Here is a 19,505-nt window from a genome sequence, read left to right as displayed (position 1 = left end):
CAACCTGCCTTCCTGAGTTTGCTTTTTAGCTCTGAATGGGGAGAAAAAGATCTGCAGTGCAGGGAAGAATGGGATTAGAGAGGTCTGTGTCCTGGGGAAGGAGCAGGAGTTGTTATTCTGACTTCATTTGGCTCCTGGTTGTGGAAAAAGCCTGCGGTTGAGATCTGCTTGTTTTTGCAGACAGGTTCAAGTGTGTTCGTGCCGTGTTCCAGTGGTGGAGGAAAACCTGGCAGCCACCAAGGCAGGATGGGGGGAAGGAGTAGGAGGAGGTGCAGAAAAGAGCCACAAGAGTTACTTGAGGGCTGGAAAAAATGCCTGTGAGGGACAAGAAAAGCTCATTCTGTTCATTCTGTTCCCCTCTTCAGACTGAGCAACTTGAGAAGGGTGCAGGAGAGCAGGAGGTGCTGGGGCACTGGAGCCACTGGGAGGGGAGCTGTGGTGTCCCTGCCTCTTGAATCAACCCCAGTGGAGGAGGATTGGGTCAGTTTGGGTCCTGCAGGGCCATAAGGAGGTGGCAAAGGATGGCTTGTGACACACAGGAGGCAGAGCAGCTGAGTGGCCTTTTTGGAGGATGTGATGGACAAGAAAAGGTTTTGGAAGGGAAGAGGGATGTAACTGGAACCTGCACCTGAAACTAAGAGGACAAGAGGGAACAGCCTCTTAACAGGAGAGGTTTAGACTGGATATTAGGGAAAATTTCTTCATGGAAAGGGTCTCCAGCCCTGGCACAGCTGCCCAGGGCAGTGCTGGAATCCCATCCCTGGAGGGATTTAACAGCCATGGATGTGACACTTGGGGACATGTGGTAGATTTGATAGTTGGACCCCATGGTTTTGGAGGATTTTTCCAACCTGAATTATTCTGTAATTCGATGATTCTACACGTGCAACTGCAAGTCTTGGGTTTCAGTGATGGTTTTTTGTCAGTGCCTCACTGGACACAGGTGGTTTTGCTCCCTACAGGGTCTGTGTCTTCCTGCTAACCCATTCCTGTCCTTCCCTTCCCACTCCACATATCTTCCTGGACAAAGCTGAAATTATCACAGCCATTCTTTTCCCACCTTTTCTAACCTGTTCCACCACCCCAGGACACTCTGACTTTTTTCTCCTCCAGCCAAACCAACCCCTTGGCAGTGCTGCCAACAAACTGGCAGAGCTGTAAACACAGGGCAGGTGTGGGCCCTACCCCCATAAAAACAACAGAGCAGAGCACAGCTTTATGGTGTCAGTAATTGCTCACTCATTAAAGCCCAAACAAACCTGACTAATGAAGGTCAGGGGCACACCTGTCACCACAGTTGGCAAGGGGGGAGTTTTTGACCTTCAGCTACCTTTGCTGCCTGGGATGGTGTGTGTGCCAGGGCTCTGCCCTGCTCTGGGGCTCCTTGCTGGAGCTCTCCCTGCCCAAGAACCACGATTTGGTGATTGATTCCCTTCTCCCTTGGCACAGTGCCCGAGGTATGTCTGTCTCCCTTTGTTAGGAGAGTGTTAACAATTAACCTCCTCAGGCAGAAACAGAGCCAGGCCTCCATAATTTAGTCTTAGTTAACCATTCAGCTGCTTATCTCAGAGCAATTTTTCTTCTTTTTAACTGGAAGACACCCACTGAATGGTTTGGGTAGAGTGAAGACACAGTTGTTTTACAAATTACTGTATTTACAATAACATCCAGGAGTGTCCTGGAGCTGCAGGCACGGTGGGAAACCTTTGGTGAGAGGTGGGCATGCAGAGTTTGCCTGTCACAGCTGGGGAAGAGGACATTTCACCCCAGATTTGCTGCATCAGGCACCAAAATATTGCTGTCTGTGAGGCAAGGCTGCTGCAGGAAGGGCCAAGAGGGGATGGGATGGGATGGGATGGGATGGGATGGGATGGGATGGGATGGGATGGTGCTGCAATGTGAGTGTGTGGATTCCCAGTGTCCCTGGTCAGAGAGGGTCACCCAACCATGCTCAAGGGTGACTCTTCTTTCCTTCTAAAGGATGGATTTGGGAATGAAATGCTGGTAAAGACAAACCACTTGGCTTCCCTCAGCCTCCCTGTGCTCATGGACAGGCTCAGCACCCTTTTAGTTCATGTTCCCATGGAATCATGGAATAGTTTGGTTTGGAAAGGACCTTAAAGATCATCCAGTGCCACCCCTGCCATGGGCAGGGACACCTCCCACTGTCCCAGGTTGCTCCAAACCCTGTCCAGCCTGGCCTGGGACATTTCCAGGGATCCAGGGGCAGCCACAGCTTCTCTGGGCACCCTGTGCCAGGGCTCACCATCCTCACAGGGAACAATTCCTTCCCAATATCCCATCCATCCCTGCCCTCTGGCAGGTTGAAGCCATTCCCTCCTGCCCCAGAGATGATGAGATTTAAGAAGAAGAAATGTCCTGGCAAAGTTTTTAGTCACATATTCCCCCAAACCTGGCAGGAGAAAAAAAGACTCTCCTGCTCTGTGCTGGAGTGTGGCAGTGTTATTCCTGTGCTCAAAAATTGATTTCACAGCTGGGCTGAGGAACAGCCAGTGTAAAACCTGACTGGGAACTGGAGCTGGCCAGAAACAAACCCAGGGGTTGTTGTTCTCAGGTTAAAAAGGCCCTTTTTGGCAAACAGAGCTGTACTGTCAGGGCTCTGTTGGCACTTCTGGAATCTCCTTAATAACGTATTTGTAACACTTGTCTGTATGCTCTGTTGATCAGATCCTGGGTTTGCAGTAAACATAAGCTAGGAACAAGGAGGTTTCTTTCAGAATATTTTCTTGGATGATTCCCAGTTAAAAGAAAATGCTTGTTGTTGTGTTGGCCCTTTTTTTTTTTTTTTTTTCCCTTTTGGAAGGATCAAACTTTCCAGTGACTTCATCCTGCCCTCAGAGAGTCAATGTAAATGTGCAAATGTCACTGTGAAACTTACCCAGTGAGGGAAAAGTAACCTGGATTTCTCCTTTGCTGGCTGCAAGGAGACAATGCCACTTCCTTGTCTGGAGCTGAGACCTTCCAGCACAGCCCTCCTGTGGTGCCTGGTGTCCCATAAAAAGAAGTCACAACCTATAAAGATTCCCAAAGTCACTGAAAAGCAGGTTATTGCTAAATTAGGAGGACAAAAAGTTTTTCCTTGACTCATAAAATCCAAAGGCACTGTAGTTGAGTGTGGCTTCAGGTGGGTGTTCTCCATCCTTCCTCATCACTTCCAAGTCTCCAGGGGCTCAGCAAGCACCTGGATGAACCCCTGGCCCTTGTGCACTCATGAACTCTCAGTGCTGATGTTCCTTGGGAGGTGTCTTTAGGGTGTGACAGGGTCATGAGCCTCTGAGTGCTGCTCAGAGCACGTGTCCAAACATCACATGCTGCATATGTGACCAAACCCTGCCACTTCTTGCTGCTGGCAGAGGTTTCATCAATCACCTGTGACCAATAAACACTCGTGGTTTGGATCCCCACATGTGCTCATGTGATCCTCCTTTACTGCCTGGTCTTTAGACTTTCATCAGGGAATGACATGAGATCATCAGCTGGGGACAGAGGTGCAGACTGCAGGGTGTCCTCAGCAGGGACCACAGAGTGTTCTCTTAATGCTCTTTGATCATAAAATCCCAGAATGGGTTGGGTTGGAAGGGACCTTAAATCCCACCTCAGCAGCTCTGTGTCCTCTCCCTCTGGCACAGCAGTTGTCACATCTGCCACTCAGGCTGTACTTTGGACAGGGCAGGATGCTGGGAAATGGGGGAGGAGAAGCCTCCAGAAATTAAACTGCAGAAATGCAGTTTAATAAAAGCAAAGCTGAGCAGCACAGACCCTGCTTTAACCTTTTTAATTCTTTTTCCATTCCATTATTAGTGCAAATAGCAAGGCCCTGTGAGACAGCACATGGGAGCTGAGCTCCAGACCTCAGCTTGCTCTCCAGGGAAATAAACCCAGTTCTGCTTCACTCAGGGAGGACTGAATGAACATCCCTACCCCAAGCAGAGGGAAAACCCCACTGAAATGGGGATTTTCTCCATCTCCTCTTCCTGCTGGTCCTGCCTGACCTCTGCCATCCCTGAACCTTTTTTCAAAGAGCATCACTATTTTTATCCCATCCACAGGGAAACCTGCACCTGCTGCTGCCCTTAAGTCCTGCTTTAGTCCCCACACTGGCAGGATGGGGAAACCTGGAACTGAGGGTGCCTAAACAAAAGAAAAGCATCTATTCTGGTCCATGGGGCTGAGTCAGTGAACTCAGTAGGGCTGGGTGGACAATGGTCAGCTGGCTACTGACCCTGCTCCTCCAGGTTTGGTTCAGTCACCCAAAATTTGCAATGCACCTTCTCCCTTCCTTCAGGTAATGAGAGTTTGGGCTTGTCCAGGTTCAAATTCTCTGATATTCAATGAGGCAACAAAAAAAAAAAAAAGTTGTTGGGGGTCTTTTAGTTCCTTGAACAGAATTTTACACCGTTGTGTAAAAGCTGATGAAGAGCATCTAGACGTGTGAGAATTGGTCCCAAGGATAATTGATCCCAGGACAACCCTTGAGAAAGACAACTTTTGAAACCATTATTTGCATGTTATCCATGTCCCATGGCCTAGTTTTGGTCAACCCAAGGCACAGCCTAAGTAAGAATTAAATGGAGAAGGAGAATAAAGATTTAAAAGAAAATTTAGGATGACACCTCTATAAAAGCATCTTTCTAAAAACTCGAGTTCAGGCGAGCAACAATCCCAGGACAGTGATGGAAATTGTGTTGTTTAAACCCTGTGGTGTTTTCCCCAAGGGATGTGAGGAGGCAGCACTTGTATGAACCAGGACCAGGGATGGAGACCTTCCATCCCCATGGGAACACAGATTTGTTCAAATTGAGAAAAGTGACAGAAATAATTCAAGCTGGGAACAGCATATGGTTGTGTCTCAGGGATGCCATAGAGCTGTGCCTACTAAAATCCATGCAACTCACTGCCCTGGGAACCACAACCCTTGGATTGAGATGGTTAGGAGTTCTTTTTGATGACAGTGGGTGGGATTTGGGGAATGCTGCTCCTCCAAGGGATTTGGGGATCCCACAGAAGAGGAGAACCCCATCACTGGGACATGATTTCAATCTGCAAACAAAAAGGCATCTTGTTGGAGTCAGTGAGTCAGGGGTCTCTCTGAATTCTTCAGAGAGAAATCAGAGTGCAGGGACTGAATTAAAGCCTTTGGATGGATTGAAGTATATTAAGTCACTCACACATAAAGTAGACATTTAAGTAGAAGTAAGTCAGTAGTTTTAGGGTAAGTTCTAATGCTTTTAGTAAATGAAAGGTTTCAAATGCCACAGTAGCAGTGAGTGTTCTAGTGAAGGTTGAAACACACTGATATCTTCAGTAGAGGCTCCAGGCCCACAGTTGTAGACAGTGTTTAGACATAACAGAGTTATAGTAAGAATATTGCTCACATTTCTTTAGGTAAAACAAGATAGATTGTATGTGTAGTCTATACGTAACCTGGTGTGCTAAGAAACTAGAATTCTGTAGGTTAAGGAGTGGTGGTCTGAGTTTGCATCTTAGCTTGTTGGAAAAGTCCTAGATAAGACTATGTATTGGGGACAGTTGTTGCTTTTAGCCATTCGACTTTTAGCCACAGGCTTTTAGCCATTTGCTCTTTGCCAGTTTTTTTGCTTTGCCATTGCCACTGCATTTGCCATTGCTTGTCTGCTTGCCTGTTGAGACTGATGTGCTTTGTAACAAACAACCTTTTTAACTACAAGCTGCTTTGCTTATTTAGAAGATTACGAAGCAGGAGCCTAAGAGCTCGGGAGTCTGGTGCCTGCAGAGCACTGGAGGTCCAAAGAACCTGACAGCATCTCTTTAACAACCCTTTCCCCTCCTTGTCGCAGTGCCCCTGAGCTGTGCCTCCACCTCACCCCGACGCTGCCATGGCCACGCTAGAGACGCTGCCCGTCCTCAGTGACCCGAGCTACCCCAGCCCGCAGACCCTCCCCGGCTTCGCCCCCCGCTACTCCCAGACCATCCCCAAGGGCGCCATGGGCAGCGTGGGCAGCGGCGTGGCCAACGAGCAGGAGTTCGCCATGAAGAGCGTGGGCACGCGCACGCAGAGCGGCGGCCGGCAGCCGGAGGGGCCCCGCAACGGCTACTCGGCGCGGGACGCCCCCACCCGCTACTCCGGCGAGGAGAAGACCTACAAGTCGGAGAAAGTCTCCAACTCCCTCTACATCAACGGCGACCTGCGCAAGGGCGAGAAGGTGAAGGTGGATATCTGCGGGAACGTGACCGCCAACAACGAGAAGAACCTGCCGCCGCCTCCCCAGTACCGCGAGCCCAGTAACCCACCAAAGATTTTGCCGATTTCTGGCAAGCTAGACCAGGTGAGAACCTCCTGGAGCAGCTGGGTGGCCGTGGCGCTTCTCTGGATGCACAGACCTGGAGGTCTTGGGCAACAGTGCAATGGTCTCGTTTTTAGTTTGTACATTTTGAGGGCAACGGTGCAGTCTTGATGGTCTCGCTTTTATTTTATACATTTTGAGGGCAACGGTGCAGTCTTGATGGTCTCGCTTTTATTTTGTACATTTTGAGGGCAACGGTGCAGTTTTGATGGTCTCCCTTTTATTTTGTACATTTTGAGGGCAACAGTGCAGTCTTGATGGTCTCCCTTTTATTTTGTACATTTTGAGGGCAACAGTGCAGTTTTGATGGTCTCGCTTTTATTTTGTACATTTTGAGGGCAACGGTGCAGTCTTGATGGTCTCGCTTTTATTTTATACATTTTGAGGGCAACGGTGCAGTCTTGATGGTCTCGCTTTTATTTTGTACATTTTGAGGGCAACGGTGCAGTCTTGATGGTCTCGCTTTTATTTTGTACATTTTGAGGGTAACGGTGCAGTTTTGATGGTCTCGCTTTTATTTTGTACATTTTGAGGGCAACGGTGCAGTTTTGATGGTCTCGCTTTTATTTTGTACATTTTGAGGGCAACGGTGCAGTCTTGATGGTCTCGCTTTTATTTTATACATTTTGAGGGCAACGGTGCAGTCTTGATGGTCTCGCTTTTATTTTATACATTTTGAGGGCAACAGTGCAGTCTTGATGGTCTCGCTTTTATTTTGTACATTTTGAGGGCAACGGTGCAGTCTTGATGGTCTCGCTTTTATTTTGTACATTTTGAGGGTAACGGTGCAGTTTTGATGGTCTCGCTTTTATTTTGTACATTTTGAGGGCAACGGTGCAGTCTTGATGGTCTCACTTTTATTTTGTACATTTTGATGTCGAGATGGTATAATTCTTATGTTTTCAGAGGGCTTGTTAGTTCTTGAGGAACCCAAGAGCATGACCACAAGTCTTCCACACACAGCTTATTTAAGCCTGTATTTAAGTCACTGGCTGTTCCAACTTCCCTGAGATGCTGTGCCTATCTCCCTGAAGGATGGGGAGGGAGCTGGAGCTGGCTCCTGTTTCAGCAGGTCCAGCACCTGAGTCCCACACTTGTTTCATGTGTTTTGTGCCTTTTATAGGCAGTTTCCAACCACCCACTGCCACCTAAAGCTGTTGCTTGAAAGCAGCCACGAGCATCTGTTTGCAGTCCTGTGCCCCTTGTGAGAGAAAAGGCTTGGGAACTACCCCTGTAAACATTATCTCCCAGCCCAGCCCAGTCCTCATGGCTCACATTGGCTTCAGGGAGCAAAATCCAGGCCTGGAGAACAGAGCTCCAGAGCCAGCAGTGTTTTATGTAGCCTGCTGCTCTGCTCCAGTGACTTCCATAATTTGTGTCCAGTATTATTTCTGCAGCATTTGGTGGCCTTCTCTCCTGGGTTGTTAATCCTACAACCCCTGCAGTCCATCTCAGTCTCACGCTTGGTCTCCAACTTCCAACCTATTCAGTTGGGGTTTCTTCTGTTTCTCCTAAAAGGCATTTCCAAAATACCTTTGCTTCCTCCAATTTAATTTTCACCTAAAATCCAACCTGCAGTAGGGGAGACTCAATCCCATTCTGAGGAAAATTTTGTTTCTAAAGGTACATTGATAGGGTGAAGAATGTGCAAGGCTTTAAGATACTTTCTAAATCCCTTATAGCTGTGGTCTGTTGTCCCACAGAAAACACAAATATCAAATGAAGAGCAGCTCCACTATGTTCCTTGCCTGGTGTCACTGCTGTCACAGCTTCCACCTGCTCCTGTCTGAGGACAAGCAGGACACAAGGTCCCCACAGGCACAGGAGGAAAGGAGGGAGATGTGATCATCCTGAGGCAAAACAGCTGCTAATCCATGGGTTCGATTCAGCTTTCAGCAAAAAAGGCAATGCAACCTCAAGGCTAGAAATATAATCAGCAAAAATTAGAATTATTTTGGTCAGGTCTGGTAAGAAAGGGGCAGCCCTGCTTGTGAAAAGCACTAAGAGAACCCAAGTATTCTAGGGAAAAATCACGCAGGTTTGGGGTGATTCAACATGGTTTCCTTTCAGCTGGGGGATGGGAAGGCAATGTGTTGCCCTTGCAGTGACCACAGGTCCCTCATGTGCAACCCCAAATGGTGCAGGGTGTAAGGAGGTGGGATAAGGAGGCAGCTCAAGCTGCCCTGTGCCAATGTGTCTCTTTTTGTGTGTTGTTACCGAGCCTCCTGCTGTGTTTGATACGTGCTCCTTTTTTCCTTTTTGCAGAGCAATGAGCCCTTAGTTAGACCCTCAGCCTTTAAACCAGTAGTTCCTAAAAACTTCCATTCCATGCAGAACCTCTGCCCGCCGCAGAGCAACGGGATGGCAGAGAACAGGAAGAGCTTGAACCACGCCAACAGCAATAGCCCGTCCGCGCCCAAGGGCGGGCTCGACAAGAGCAGCCTTAACAGGACTACAAACCAGGGCGGGGGGCTCTCGGATTCGGGCCGTAACTCGCTGACGAGCCTGCCCACCTACGGCACGGGCTACAGCCAGCACGTGGGCCCCATGAGCGCCTCCACCAGCCACATCAACCGCATCGGGACCACCTACGTGGAGAAGAACATCGTGGGATACAACGGGATATCTACCTCAGACAGCGGGCGGTCCTCGAGCAAGAGCACCTCGTCCTTCAGCAGGCTGAACCATCTCAACGAAACGATGCCTTTCCACTCACCCTCCACCGACGACATCATCCAGGACCTGGAGGACAGGCTGTGGGAGAAGGAGCAGGAGGTGCTGCAGATGAGGAGGAACTTGGACAAGAGCGAGGCGGCCATCTTCCAGGTGTTCGAGGAGAAGCAGAAGATTTGGGAGAGGGAAATGGAGGACCTGAGGCAGAACTATGCCAACAAGTTGCAGCAGGTCTCCAAAAAGGCGCAGCGGGCTCAGCAGGCTCTGCAGCTCCAAATCTTCAAGCTCCAGCAGGAGAAAAAAAAACTCCAGGACGACATGGGACAGCTCCTCCAGCAACGAGAGGAGCTGGAGAAGAAATTTGTGGCTTTCAAGAAGGAGCAGGCTGAGTTTCTCCCAAAGATTGAAGAGACCAAGTGGGAGGTAAGAGCGTTGTCGTAACAGACCTTGAGTGAGGCTTCCATCGTGGGGTCTGGTGACCCAAAGTACCTCCCACATCTCCTAAGTGGAGCCCACAGATAACAGCCATGGCTTGGTGACCTCCAGGCTTGTCACCTCACTTGTCTGAGTACCCGGCCTGTTGACTTTAATTAAGCTAAAATAAGCACAACTTTCTATGCACACCCTCCTCTGCTGGTTAATAATTTGACTTTACAGTCTGGTCACTCCAAGTCGTGACATTCAAATCCAGTTTCAGGGAACACAGGTCTTTCCACACAGGTGCTTGTGCCTGCCAAAAATGGGCTTAAGTCTATTTTAATTAAATTCTTTTACCATTTGCATTTGGCAAACCCTGAAACTGCTTTTCAAATATTTGATTTTTTTAAAATTGAAGATATAAAAGCAACTGAGCTAAGAATGACACTGATAGCCACGTCTACCTCATGCTTTCCATCGTAACACACAGTTTTCAGTTGTTAAGTTTATCTCTCTTAAAAGGCTAGAAGACAAATTCCTCTTTCTAGTTCTCCTGTTGAGTCCTACATAACTTCTTCCTACTGTTCCTATTTTTAGAACGTTTTATCAAGGTCTGTTTGTATAGCCAGTGCTAACATACCTTTTTTTTTCAGCTTGATTATGTGAAGAATTTTAATCCTTCCATGCACAGGCTAGAAACTTTAAATTTATTAAGAGTGCAGAGGCAAAACATAGCTCTAGAATCAAGAAGAACTTATTCTGCTAATCCTGATGGAAAGTCAATGAAGCTGGGATTAATTGGGCTCTGAAATGTGCCATTTGCAGATGTTCAGCAGAAAGTTTGGGATTGAGCCCCACGGGTTTGTGGTGGGAGAATAAGAGGAAGGCAGGAGCAAAGCATCACTGGTAGGGACTGCAGCACTGGGCTTGACTGTTCGGGCAACTCCAGCTGGGAACTGCATCAGGTCCCTGAGAGCCAGGAAGAAAACACAGAGGTGAGGACAACGTCTAGGTCTGTGCCATGTTCTGGGTCCTGGTGAGGGCTGAGTCCTCGAGCAGGGTCATTTCATGGGCAGTGCAGGGGACAAGCAGCTCCTTGCTGCCATCCACCAGCCTCACCAGTGCTCTCCCCACAGGTGTGCCAGAAGGCAGGGGAGATCTCCCTGCTCAAGCAGCAGCTGAAGGACTCCCAAGCCGACGTCTCCCAGAAGCTCAACGAGATCGTGGGACTGCGGTCGCAGCTCAAGGAAGGTAAGAACTTCCTACGGGAGAAAGAGGAGCAGATCCTCACCCTGAAGGACTCCTACAGCTCCAAGAGCGTCAACCTGGAGATCTGCGAGGGCGAGCTGCAGAGGAAGATGAGCGAGGTCCAGGTGCTGAGGGAAAAGCTGAACCACTGTGAGCTGGAGGTCTCCGGCCTGAAGCGGACACTTGCCAGCATGGCACCCCCGGCGGGGTCTTTCGGGGGGGAGCTCGGGGAGAAGCTGCGGGACCCGCTGGCCTGCGAGAGCGACGAGGCCAAGATGCAGCGGCAGAGCGAGGACAGCGTGAACAGCCTGCGCCGGGAGCTGGAGCGGCTGCAGACGGAGCTGAAGCTGGAGCGGCAGCAGCGGGAGCAGCAGGTGATGGACTTCGAGGAGGAGCGGCGCACGTGGCAGGAGGAGAAGGAGAAAGTCATCAAGTACCAGAAGCAGCTGCAGCTGAACTACGTGGAGATGTACCAGAAGAACCAGCTCCTGGAGCACAAGGTCAACGAGATGAACACGAAAGCCACCAGCCCCCCGCACACCGAGGAGAAGAAGACATGGACTCCCTCCAGACTGGAGCGAATAGAGTCCACCGAGATCTGAGCAGGGACCCAGGTGACACCACGGAATCTTTTATTGCTGTGCATGTACTACCTACTCCAGCCAGTGATCTTCCGAAGGATAGCGCGGTGTGAGCGTGCTCCCACCAGGCTCCATCACCCTCACTCTCCACTTCTGTGCTCTGTAGGTAAAACAACTGTGGATGTGCGTTGGTTTTCTATCGATAATGCAACATCTCGTCTGGGTTTTTCCCTAGTACAGCTGGTGAGGGTCAATTTTGTAATCTGCCCTGACTGTTACTTCGCTAGAGGCTGCCACCCCCTCTCCTACAATTCACCCCGCTTCGGTTGGTTGTTTTGGAGGGTTGTGTTCGGTTTCTTTGGCTTTCCAAGCATTTATGTGCAGCAAAACAGTTCAAAGTGGCAGGTTTGTTGGTTTTTTGGGGTTTTTTTTTCCAGGATGTTTTTAGCCACATTGGCTAATGGAGCAAAGCTCTCGGGATCATGAGCAAACTCAAGTGTTCTGCATCAAGTATCCTGTCTAGACGATGGTCTTAGTGAAGTCAGTGCGAGCTTGGCCACTGATTTCAGTGAAACCAGACATATCTCTACCAGACGACTCCCTCTTGCCTTGCAAGAGGTTAGGACATCCCTGAGGAGCAGCAGGAGACCTTCTGTCCTGGTAACAGAAGCCAACAGGGAATGATGTCCCAGCAGGAGCCTCTCTGGAGGCTCAGCACAGCTTAACAAATGCTGCGTTTTCACTTCCTTGTGGTTTCCTCCTGCAGATCCACTCCTCTCCCAGGTTGTGACCAACCCCGGGAGCAGAAATACCCTTCCACCTCTGCCTTGGTCCCCTTACTCTTACTCTATACCCCAGCTGGCTGCAGCAAGAAAAAAGCCTGGAAATTTGAGCTGGTTTCCCTTCCCAGCAGCCCTCTTACTTCCCAAAGTCAATGGAATCAAGGTTTGGAGAAGCCTCCAAGCCCACGGGATGTTTATGCAAACTGAAGCTTTAGCAATCTGCCCCAAAAGTGGGCAGCTGTGCCACCCTGTCCCCAAACGAGTGACACCTTGGTGCACTCTCTTGGTCCAGGGTCTGCTTAAAAACAGCACTCGAGCCTCACTCAGGAGTTGCAGGGGGGGCACAGCAGCATCACAGCTGGATTGCAACCATCAGCCTTCAGTACTGCCATTCCAAACACAGGCATCCCACACTCCAGGGGTGGAGATAACAACTCCAGGAAAATACTCAAGAAAATACTCAGCTACTAGCTCTGAGCATGAACGAACTCATAAGAGGGGAAAATGCTTAAGATCACGCAAGTGCTTATGCCCTGGCAGAATAATAAACCAAATCCTGCGTGCGCAGTCACTGAGGCAGCAAAACCTGGCATTCCGCTTGAAAACATGGGCAAAGGGAGCTCGGTTCTTCCTGTCATGGACAATTTTTTACCACGAGTCACAATAAAGAGAAGAGAAATGTTGAAAAGTGGAGTTTGCACTGGCCAAAGGATCAATAGGAGTGGGAATTTTGGCTCTTTGCCCTGGGGAGCAGCTAGAAGAGAAAAGTTAGAATTAGAACTGGGATGTCTTGAAACGTTTGAGTGACTCCAGGATGAATTTGACCAGATTATATTTCATGTGCATACCAAGGAAGAACGAGGCATTGAGGGGCTGAAGACCTTCCAAACAAAAGCCATGAAGCTGCACAGTTTCCATGTTCTGTCTCCCTAAATCTGGTCTGTTCATGACCTTCAGTTTGAGAACAAATGTTGTTGTGGTGAGCTCCAGACTGAGCAGGGTGGGGACTGCAGTTAGTCCCAAGTCATTGGACAGTGCTACTGGCCAGGAGCTGGTGGTGGCTGCCAGAGATCCCTGGAACCATTGAAAATGGAAAAGTGCAACAAGACCAGGGCATTTCAAGACCCCAGCTGACAGTTCCTGTCTTTTCCCACCAGTTCTGCACGTCTTTGGAGCTGGAGGAAGACAACTCATGGAAAACACTGGGACAGCTCAGGCTAATCCCTTTCCCTGGACCAGCCATAAAAGGGGGGATTAGGTCAGGTCTGACTCCTGATGGGTGTGGGGAAGAGTCCTACTGCAAACCCTGAAGATACTCCAGCACTCCTGGACGTCAGCCCATGCAAAGAAGGAGTGCAGCTGCCTGCCAGTGCCACACAGCTGCAGACTTTGCCATGCCCAGGGAGACACCCACATGCACCTGGCCAGGCAAATCCTAGAGCTTCCTCCACATCATACTCCAGGCCTTCCAGACAGACCCAAACATCCCACAGTGTCAGGGTTGGAGATCTGGTGTCTTGCGCCATCTCAGCTTTCTTTTCACATCAGACAAGCCCACCTCGTCCTCCCTCCCAGAGCAGGTGTGAAGATTGTTCACCTTGGAGGAGGAAAGGCCCACTCCTTCCACCTTCTTCACTGCACCACATCAATCCAGAGCTGCAATCCAGCTCTGAGAGACCTCGACTGTGGACACTCCCTGGGGGACAGAGCCTTGCAGACACCCGTTAAGACACTGCTGCTGGTTTTCTCTCTCTTGGGATTCTCCCAGGATCCCCCCAAACACCCGGCTGTCCTGCAGAAACCACCCCACCCATGCTACAGTGACAAAATACAGATGGTTTGGGGAGCCAAACTGCCACAAGGGATTCCTGTGATTCAGGATTCCTTCCCACCACTAGATGTGCTGGATGTGCTCTCCCCTGTGCCAGCCCTTTGCTCAGCAGAGATGGAGCAAAATGATGATGAGACACCTGGATTCCTGCTGTTTGTGCCCAGGTGGGAGCTCACCTGGCTCCTTCCACATCATTACACTTTCACAAGTTGATGAAATCTCTCAATAAAAGCTTCACAGAGGCTCTGGGGTCTTAGCCCTGGATTAGGACAGCCAAGGGGTGCCATGCTGGCGTTTGGGTGACATTTCCTGGGAATGGCCAAGGAGGCTGGCAGAGTGTCTCTTGGAGGCTCAGGCAGGGCTGATGAATTGTTTCTGTCCCATGGAACTCCACCCAGAGTTTGGGCTTGACCATTCCCCAGCTGTCTCCACCTTGGAGCTACTGGAATTCAGCATCCTGTCCTGGCTGTCATGTCATTGCCCAAGTCCTGCCCCCAAAATCTTCTCTAACTTGCCACTGGCCACCACCACAAGCTGTGGCCATGAGATCTCAGCTCATTTGCCTACACACGGGGTCCACAAGCATTAGAGATACTCTGGGACACGTAGTACATGCAGCTGGACAATATGATCCAAGATTTTTGGGACAGCCAGGCCCATGGTGACAGTCCTGGAGCAGCTCTGGTATCACAGGTCCCCCATGTACAGAGTCCGGTCATGCTCCAGGCACATCCACACAGCAAACAGAGGGCACTGATCAGCTCCAGGGGCTCCCATCCATGAGGATAGGGGCTAAGCAGGCTATGCATGTTCCAGGGAAGGTTTTACTCTGCTGTGAGCAGGGCTGCTTTGCTCCACCACCATTCCAAGGCTGGCTGCTCCCACTGTCCCAGCAACCCAGCTGGGCTGATTCCAGCACTCCCCTCTCACCCCCAGGGTAAACACCACACCCAGGGCACGTTGTTGTGCCTCACACAGCCCCACTCAGCTCCTGCCACTGTCTGCTGGCAGCTGGTGGCCCCAGTCCTGCTGCCACTGGTGGTGCTCACTCACCTCCAGGTTTCCACACTCCAGAGAGGAATGGAATTGTTGCTCTTATGCTGTTGTACAGAGAGAAGTGTACTTGGATGTAAAGAAGAGCCCAGCTCTGTATGTTGATGATTAAATGGAGACAAGAAGGCTCAGTGATTCTCTGTTGGCGAGCAGGGCCAAGCACTGAGCGCTGCACAGGGGGTGCTCAGCACCCCAACCTGTGCCTGGCTGCAGTGGGAACCTGGGCTTCAGCACCTCCCAGGAAAGCAATCCCCTTGGGATGAGCTCAGCCTGGTGTCACTCTGTCCTGCTTTGATGCTTGCTCTCACCCTGAACCAGGTTTCCAGTTGCCCTCTGGTTCAAGGTGAAGTCTCCTCTGCCTGTTGGGTGTCACACCCAGACTCCATGCAGACAGTGGCTCCTAGAGGTGTCCCCCTGAGCTCAGCCCATGGAAAGAACCATTCTGCTCCCCTCCTGCCCCTTGCAGTGGCACTTTATAGCTCGCTCATGGCAGTGAGCTGACAAGCAACACAACCAAAGATCTCTGGAGAGCGTTGGGCTGCATGCTTGGAGCTGCATCCCGGCTTTCCTGCAGAGAGATGAGGCTGGTGTGGGCTGGAAAAGGGGAATGACAGCTGCCAGGGAACATGACTTCCCTGTGTCCCACCTGGGAATGTTTGCAGGTCCATAAGGGCCTTTCCTGTGTGAGACAGGACAGGATAGAAAAGAGTTCCTGGGTGAGATGATTGTCCCCAGTTGGTGACAGCAGTATCCTCTACAGCCATACCAATTAACTCCACACAGTGGAGAATATGGACCAGGGGCTGCCCTAGGAGTTGGGATGGATGCCATTCCCTTTCTTCATGCCAAACCACGCATCCTCTTGTCTTCAGGCAACTTCACACCTCTCATCTTCAGAGCAATAGGTCTTCTCTAGGTTAGCAGCAGACACCACTCAGTTGTTCTGGCTCAGTGGGAATTGCCCAGGAAAACCAGCATCCTGAGAGCTGGTGGTCCTGCTGGCTGTCCCCTTGGTGTCCCCCCCACAGCTCACCCCAGGGCATCCTCAGCACCCTCCTTACCAAGGAGACAAATTCCAAGGTGAAGGCAGAGTGTTCTTCTCCTGCTTGGGCTGCTGAAGGCATCTCCACCCACCTTTGCTCCATGGAGGCTCCTGGACCTGGCAGGAGCTGGTGGGAGATCTGTGCTCCTGCAGGTGGGTGTTAAGGTGGGTCTGGGTCTTGGGCAGATGCCTCTCACCATGTCTCTGCTCCCCAGCCATTCTCAGCCTTCTCCACTCCATCCCTGGGATAGGAGAGAGCCCAACTCGCCATTAATTTAACCCAAACCTTCAGTTTAAGCCTTGAAACTCTTTTATAAGTTTCTGTTCACCAAGACCCCTGGCTAAAGATCATGTGTTGCCTGTGCCCTGCTGCCACTCTGCTCCAGCTGTCCAGGCTCTCCTGCCTCCTCTTAGGTCATCCCCATCCCACTGGAGCAGCCAGTGCCTCTCCCAGGTACATCTGCACAAGCTGGAGCTACAGCCCCCACTGAGAATGGGTTATCCCAGCCCTGCTCTCAGAGCTGTCCAGAACAGTCCTCTCTGACATTCCCATGGCAGCTCCATCAGCCCTGCTTCACCTCCAAGAACAACCTGGCTTCCTGCCAAAGGACATTCCTGTGGCCTGCAATCCTGTGGGATCATTGCACAGGGATGCACACTGTCACCACCCAGCTCTGGGGCTCCCTGGTCCTTCCACTCCTCTGGAAAAAACAGGGGGCTGAGGGGTTTGTGAGGTCCTTGGGGCACACAGGATCCTGCAGTGTATCAAGGGGTTGGGATCACATCCAGCTGTTTGCAGATGTTGGCTTCCCAATAGGCTGTTCCATGCTGGCAGTGCAGCTGCCATCAGCACCAAGCCCCTGTATTTTCAGGATAATCCTCCTCCTGGTTCTCCCAATGATGGGGATTGTGTCAGGTCTGGAGCCTGGGACCAGGCTGTGTCTCCACAGCTCTTTCACAAATCTGTTTTCTCCAGCAGGAAGTCTCTGCTTTCTGTCCCAAAGCAATAGGTTTTTCCAGGGAGATTTTAAAGGGACTCTTCCCAGCTCTGACACTTGCAGGCAAGCCAACATTCCCATGAACACCTTCACAGCTCCAGTCCTGGCCTCAGCTCCTTTGGAAAGGGATGCAAGGTCCAGTCTGCCTCTAAATAACCACAGTGGTCTGAGCTTGGTGGCCCCATTTATCCAGAGAGCCCAAAACTTCCCACATGCAGCAGGCCACCAGAGGTGTGACCCATCCCCTCCTGTGCCCATCCCGTGGCTGTCACTGGCTCCCTGCAGCGGGTCACGGAGTCACATTCGGTGACAACCAGCGGGACACTGTGGCTCTGCCACTCCTGAGAGCCAGGCTGGGAGGAGAAGCCCCTTCACCCCTTTGCCGTGAGTGAGAGGAGCAGAACACGCGCGGGCAGAGCGCCAGCACCGCCCAATGCTGCACAGCCGGCTGATGTGTCTATGCAGTCCCTTCCCAGGCAGCCGTGTCCCCCGGGGCTCCTCCAAGGTGTCTTGTTTGCACTCTCCAGGACCTGGAAATCGCTGTGAGCCCAGAGGAGCCGCACTGGCCTTTGCCTCGCTCCAGGCACCACGCTGGCGAGGCTTTTCCTCGCCCCAAACCCGTGCAGGTCGCTGAGTCGTCCGTTCTCCAGTAGATCCAGAGCTGTCCCCCCAAATTCCAGCTCCCCACGGGGGGAGGCTGCTGTGACTTCACCAGCAATAACAGGAGCTCTGCTGGCACCCGGCCGTGCCCCTCGTCCCATCAATTGTAAATTCAATCCCAGCCTTGTGCTTTCTTCCCTCTCGTCTCCTGACGCCTCAGTGTCTCTCTCTTTCTCTTTTTCTGTCTCTTTCTCTCTCTCCTCTGACTGTGAATTCAAACCAGAAGTGTTCTGAACTCGACTCCGTTACTGTTCTGTTTCTGCGTTGACTGTTGCTGCGTTTAAACGAGACTTTGCAAAAAAAATTTAAAAAAAAATCTAAAAAAAAGTTAAAAATAAAAATTAAAAATTATATATATATAAATATATATATATACTTTAAAAAATAACAAAAATATTTAAAAAATAACTCCATAAAGTCGGGTGTCTCTCCTGTCCACTTGGTCACTTCCAAACACCGTTGTCTTGACTTTGGTTAAGTGTGTTTAAAGACAAGAGGATGAAATAAAAAAAAAATAAATAAAAAAAAAAAAAAAAATAAAAAAAGGAAAAAAGAGGTAACACACAGCATTCTGGGATTTTTGTACAGCAAAGGTGTATCTGTTTCAGAGGTTCTCGTTAAAACTCCACCACACTTCCCAATTCCCTGCTGGTCTGTTGTCTGTTCCCATTGGATTATCCAGATGTGAAGAGCTACTGCCTTTGCCATTTTCTACGGTGAATATATAAATATATCTGTACAGAGGTATGTATATATATAAATAGACATGCAGATCTATATGTATACGTATCTCCAACTCTTCTCTCTCGACCTGACTGTGAAGGATTTTTATTGGGCAAAATAAAATGGAGAAAGGCCCCGTTTTAAAAACAGGACTGTGTGGCTTGTTTGGTTGTGTCACGGGTGGGAGAAGGGGGGAGAACCAGGGGGGTTTTGGGGATGGATCCACAGCTGGGCTGGGGAACTGGGGAGAAAGCTTCACCCTGGGTGAAGCTCCAATCCAGCTGCAGTGGTGCAATTTTTCCCTCCCATGCCAAGCCCTTGCTTGGAAAAGCCACATCCCCCCCTGGAGCACCTCTGGGGGTTCCCTCATTTCCCCAGCACAAGCCCTTCATGTGGCTGAAGGAGTGGAAAACACACAAAATGCATCAAATTTCTGCTGGATCCCAGATGTTCAGGGTGAGGATTTGGATGCAGCCCTCAGGCTGAGGTCCATCCACTTTCTCTCATAACCAGACAGGGAACACCATGTCCAAAACCTCCTGCAGGTTTTTACTCAAATGAATCCCACCCAACTCTGTCAGTGTCACTAAAAGCAACAGATGAACGTTGTTCTTTAAAAACCCAGCAATTCCAGTGCTTTTCCCAATGGCAGCTTTATTAGAGAAGTCTCCTGCCCTCTGGTGACAAAGGTGGTGCAAAGTGACTCAGGGCAAAGTCACTCAGGGATTCCATGAGTTCCCTCAGGTTTAAATCCTGAGGTGTCACCAGCCAGCATGGCTCTCCTCCAAACCCCTGTGGCCCCCGAAAATGGGATTTCCTCACTTGCCAGGGCATAAAAACCCAATCTGAAGGAAGAGGTGGAGAGCAAGTAAACCTGGTAGAAGTATCAGGAAGGAACACAAGTGCTAAGCAAGGCTCAAGGCAATATTTAAATAGTTAGCCAGTGCTGAAAGTCTCCAGTGGACAGGAGGAAGATTTTGGGGGACAGCGGAGCCATGATTATTGGAAATACCCAAAATCTGTGTGGACAGCCCTGGCCAATGGGGCTCAGGCCAGAGCTCCACAGGTGCAGAGTAAGCTGAATCCCCCCCCCCCCCCCCCGTTTTCTTGGGACAGCTGCAGTGAGGGGTGTGAGCTCAGCCACCAGCCTCCC

The 19,505-nt window shown here is 50.4% G+C and overlaps 1 protein-coding gene across 5 annotated transcripts in view; it reads left to right on the top strand.

Annotated features, from left to right (window-relative positions):
- Positions 1–18,501, top strand: part of LZTS3 (leucine zipper tumor suppressor family member 3) — a 49,183-nt gene extending 30,682 nt beyond the window's left edge. For 4 of the 5 annotated variants that reach the window (XM_056489242.1, XM_056489243.1, XM_056489241.1 and 1 more), the window contains exons 2-4: positions 5,838–6,326; positions 8,610–9,440; positions 10,571–18,501. In XM_056489242.1, coding sequence (XP_056345217.1) covers positions 5,877–6,326; positions 8,610–9,440; positions 10,571–11,284 — 1,995 coding nt within the window. In that variant the 5' untranslated portion in view covers positions 5,838–5,876 and the 3' untranslated portion in view covers positions 11,285–18,501. The remainder of the gene's footprint in view (positions 1–5,837; positions 6,327–8,609; positions 9,441–10,570) is intronic. The other variant, XM_056489245.1, reaches the window with a different exon arrangement.
- Positions 18,502–19,505: the final 1,004 nt, after the last annotated feature.

The sequence above is a fragment of the Oenanthe melanoleuca genome, chromosome 4, assembly GCF_029582105.1.
Source record: "Oenanthe melanoleuca isolate GR-GAL-2019-014 chromosome 4, OMel1.0, whole genome shotgun sequence".
In the NCBI taxonomy this organism is placed as follows: domain Eukaryota; kingdom Metazoa; phylum Chordata; class Aves; order Passeriformes; family Muscicapidae; genus Oenanthe; species Oenanthe melanoleuca.
This window is presented reverse-complemented; position numbering and strand designations above follow the sequence as displayed.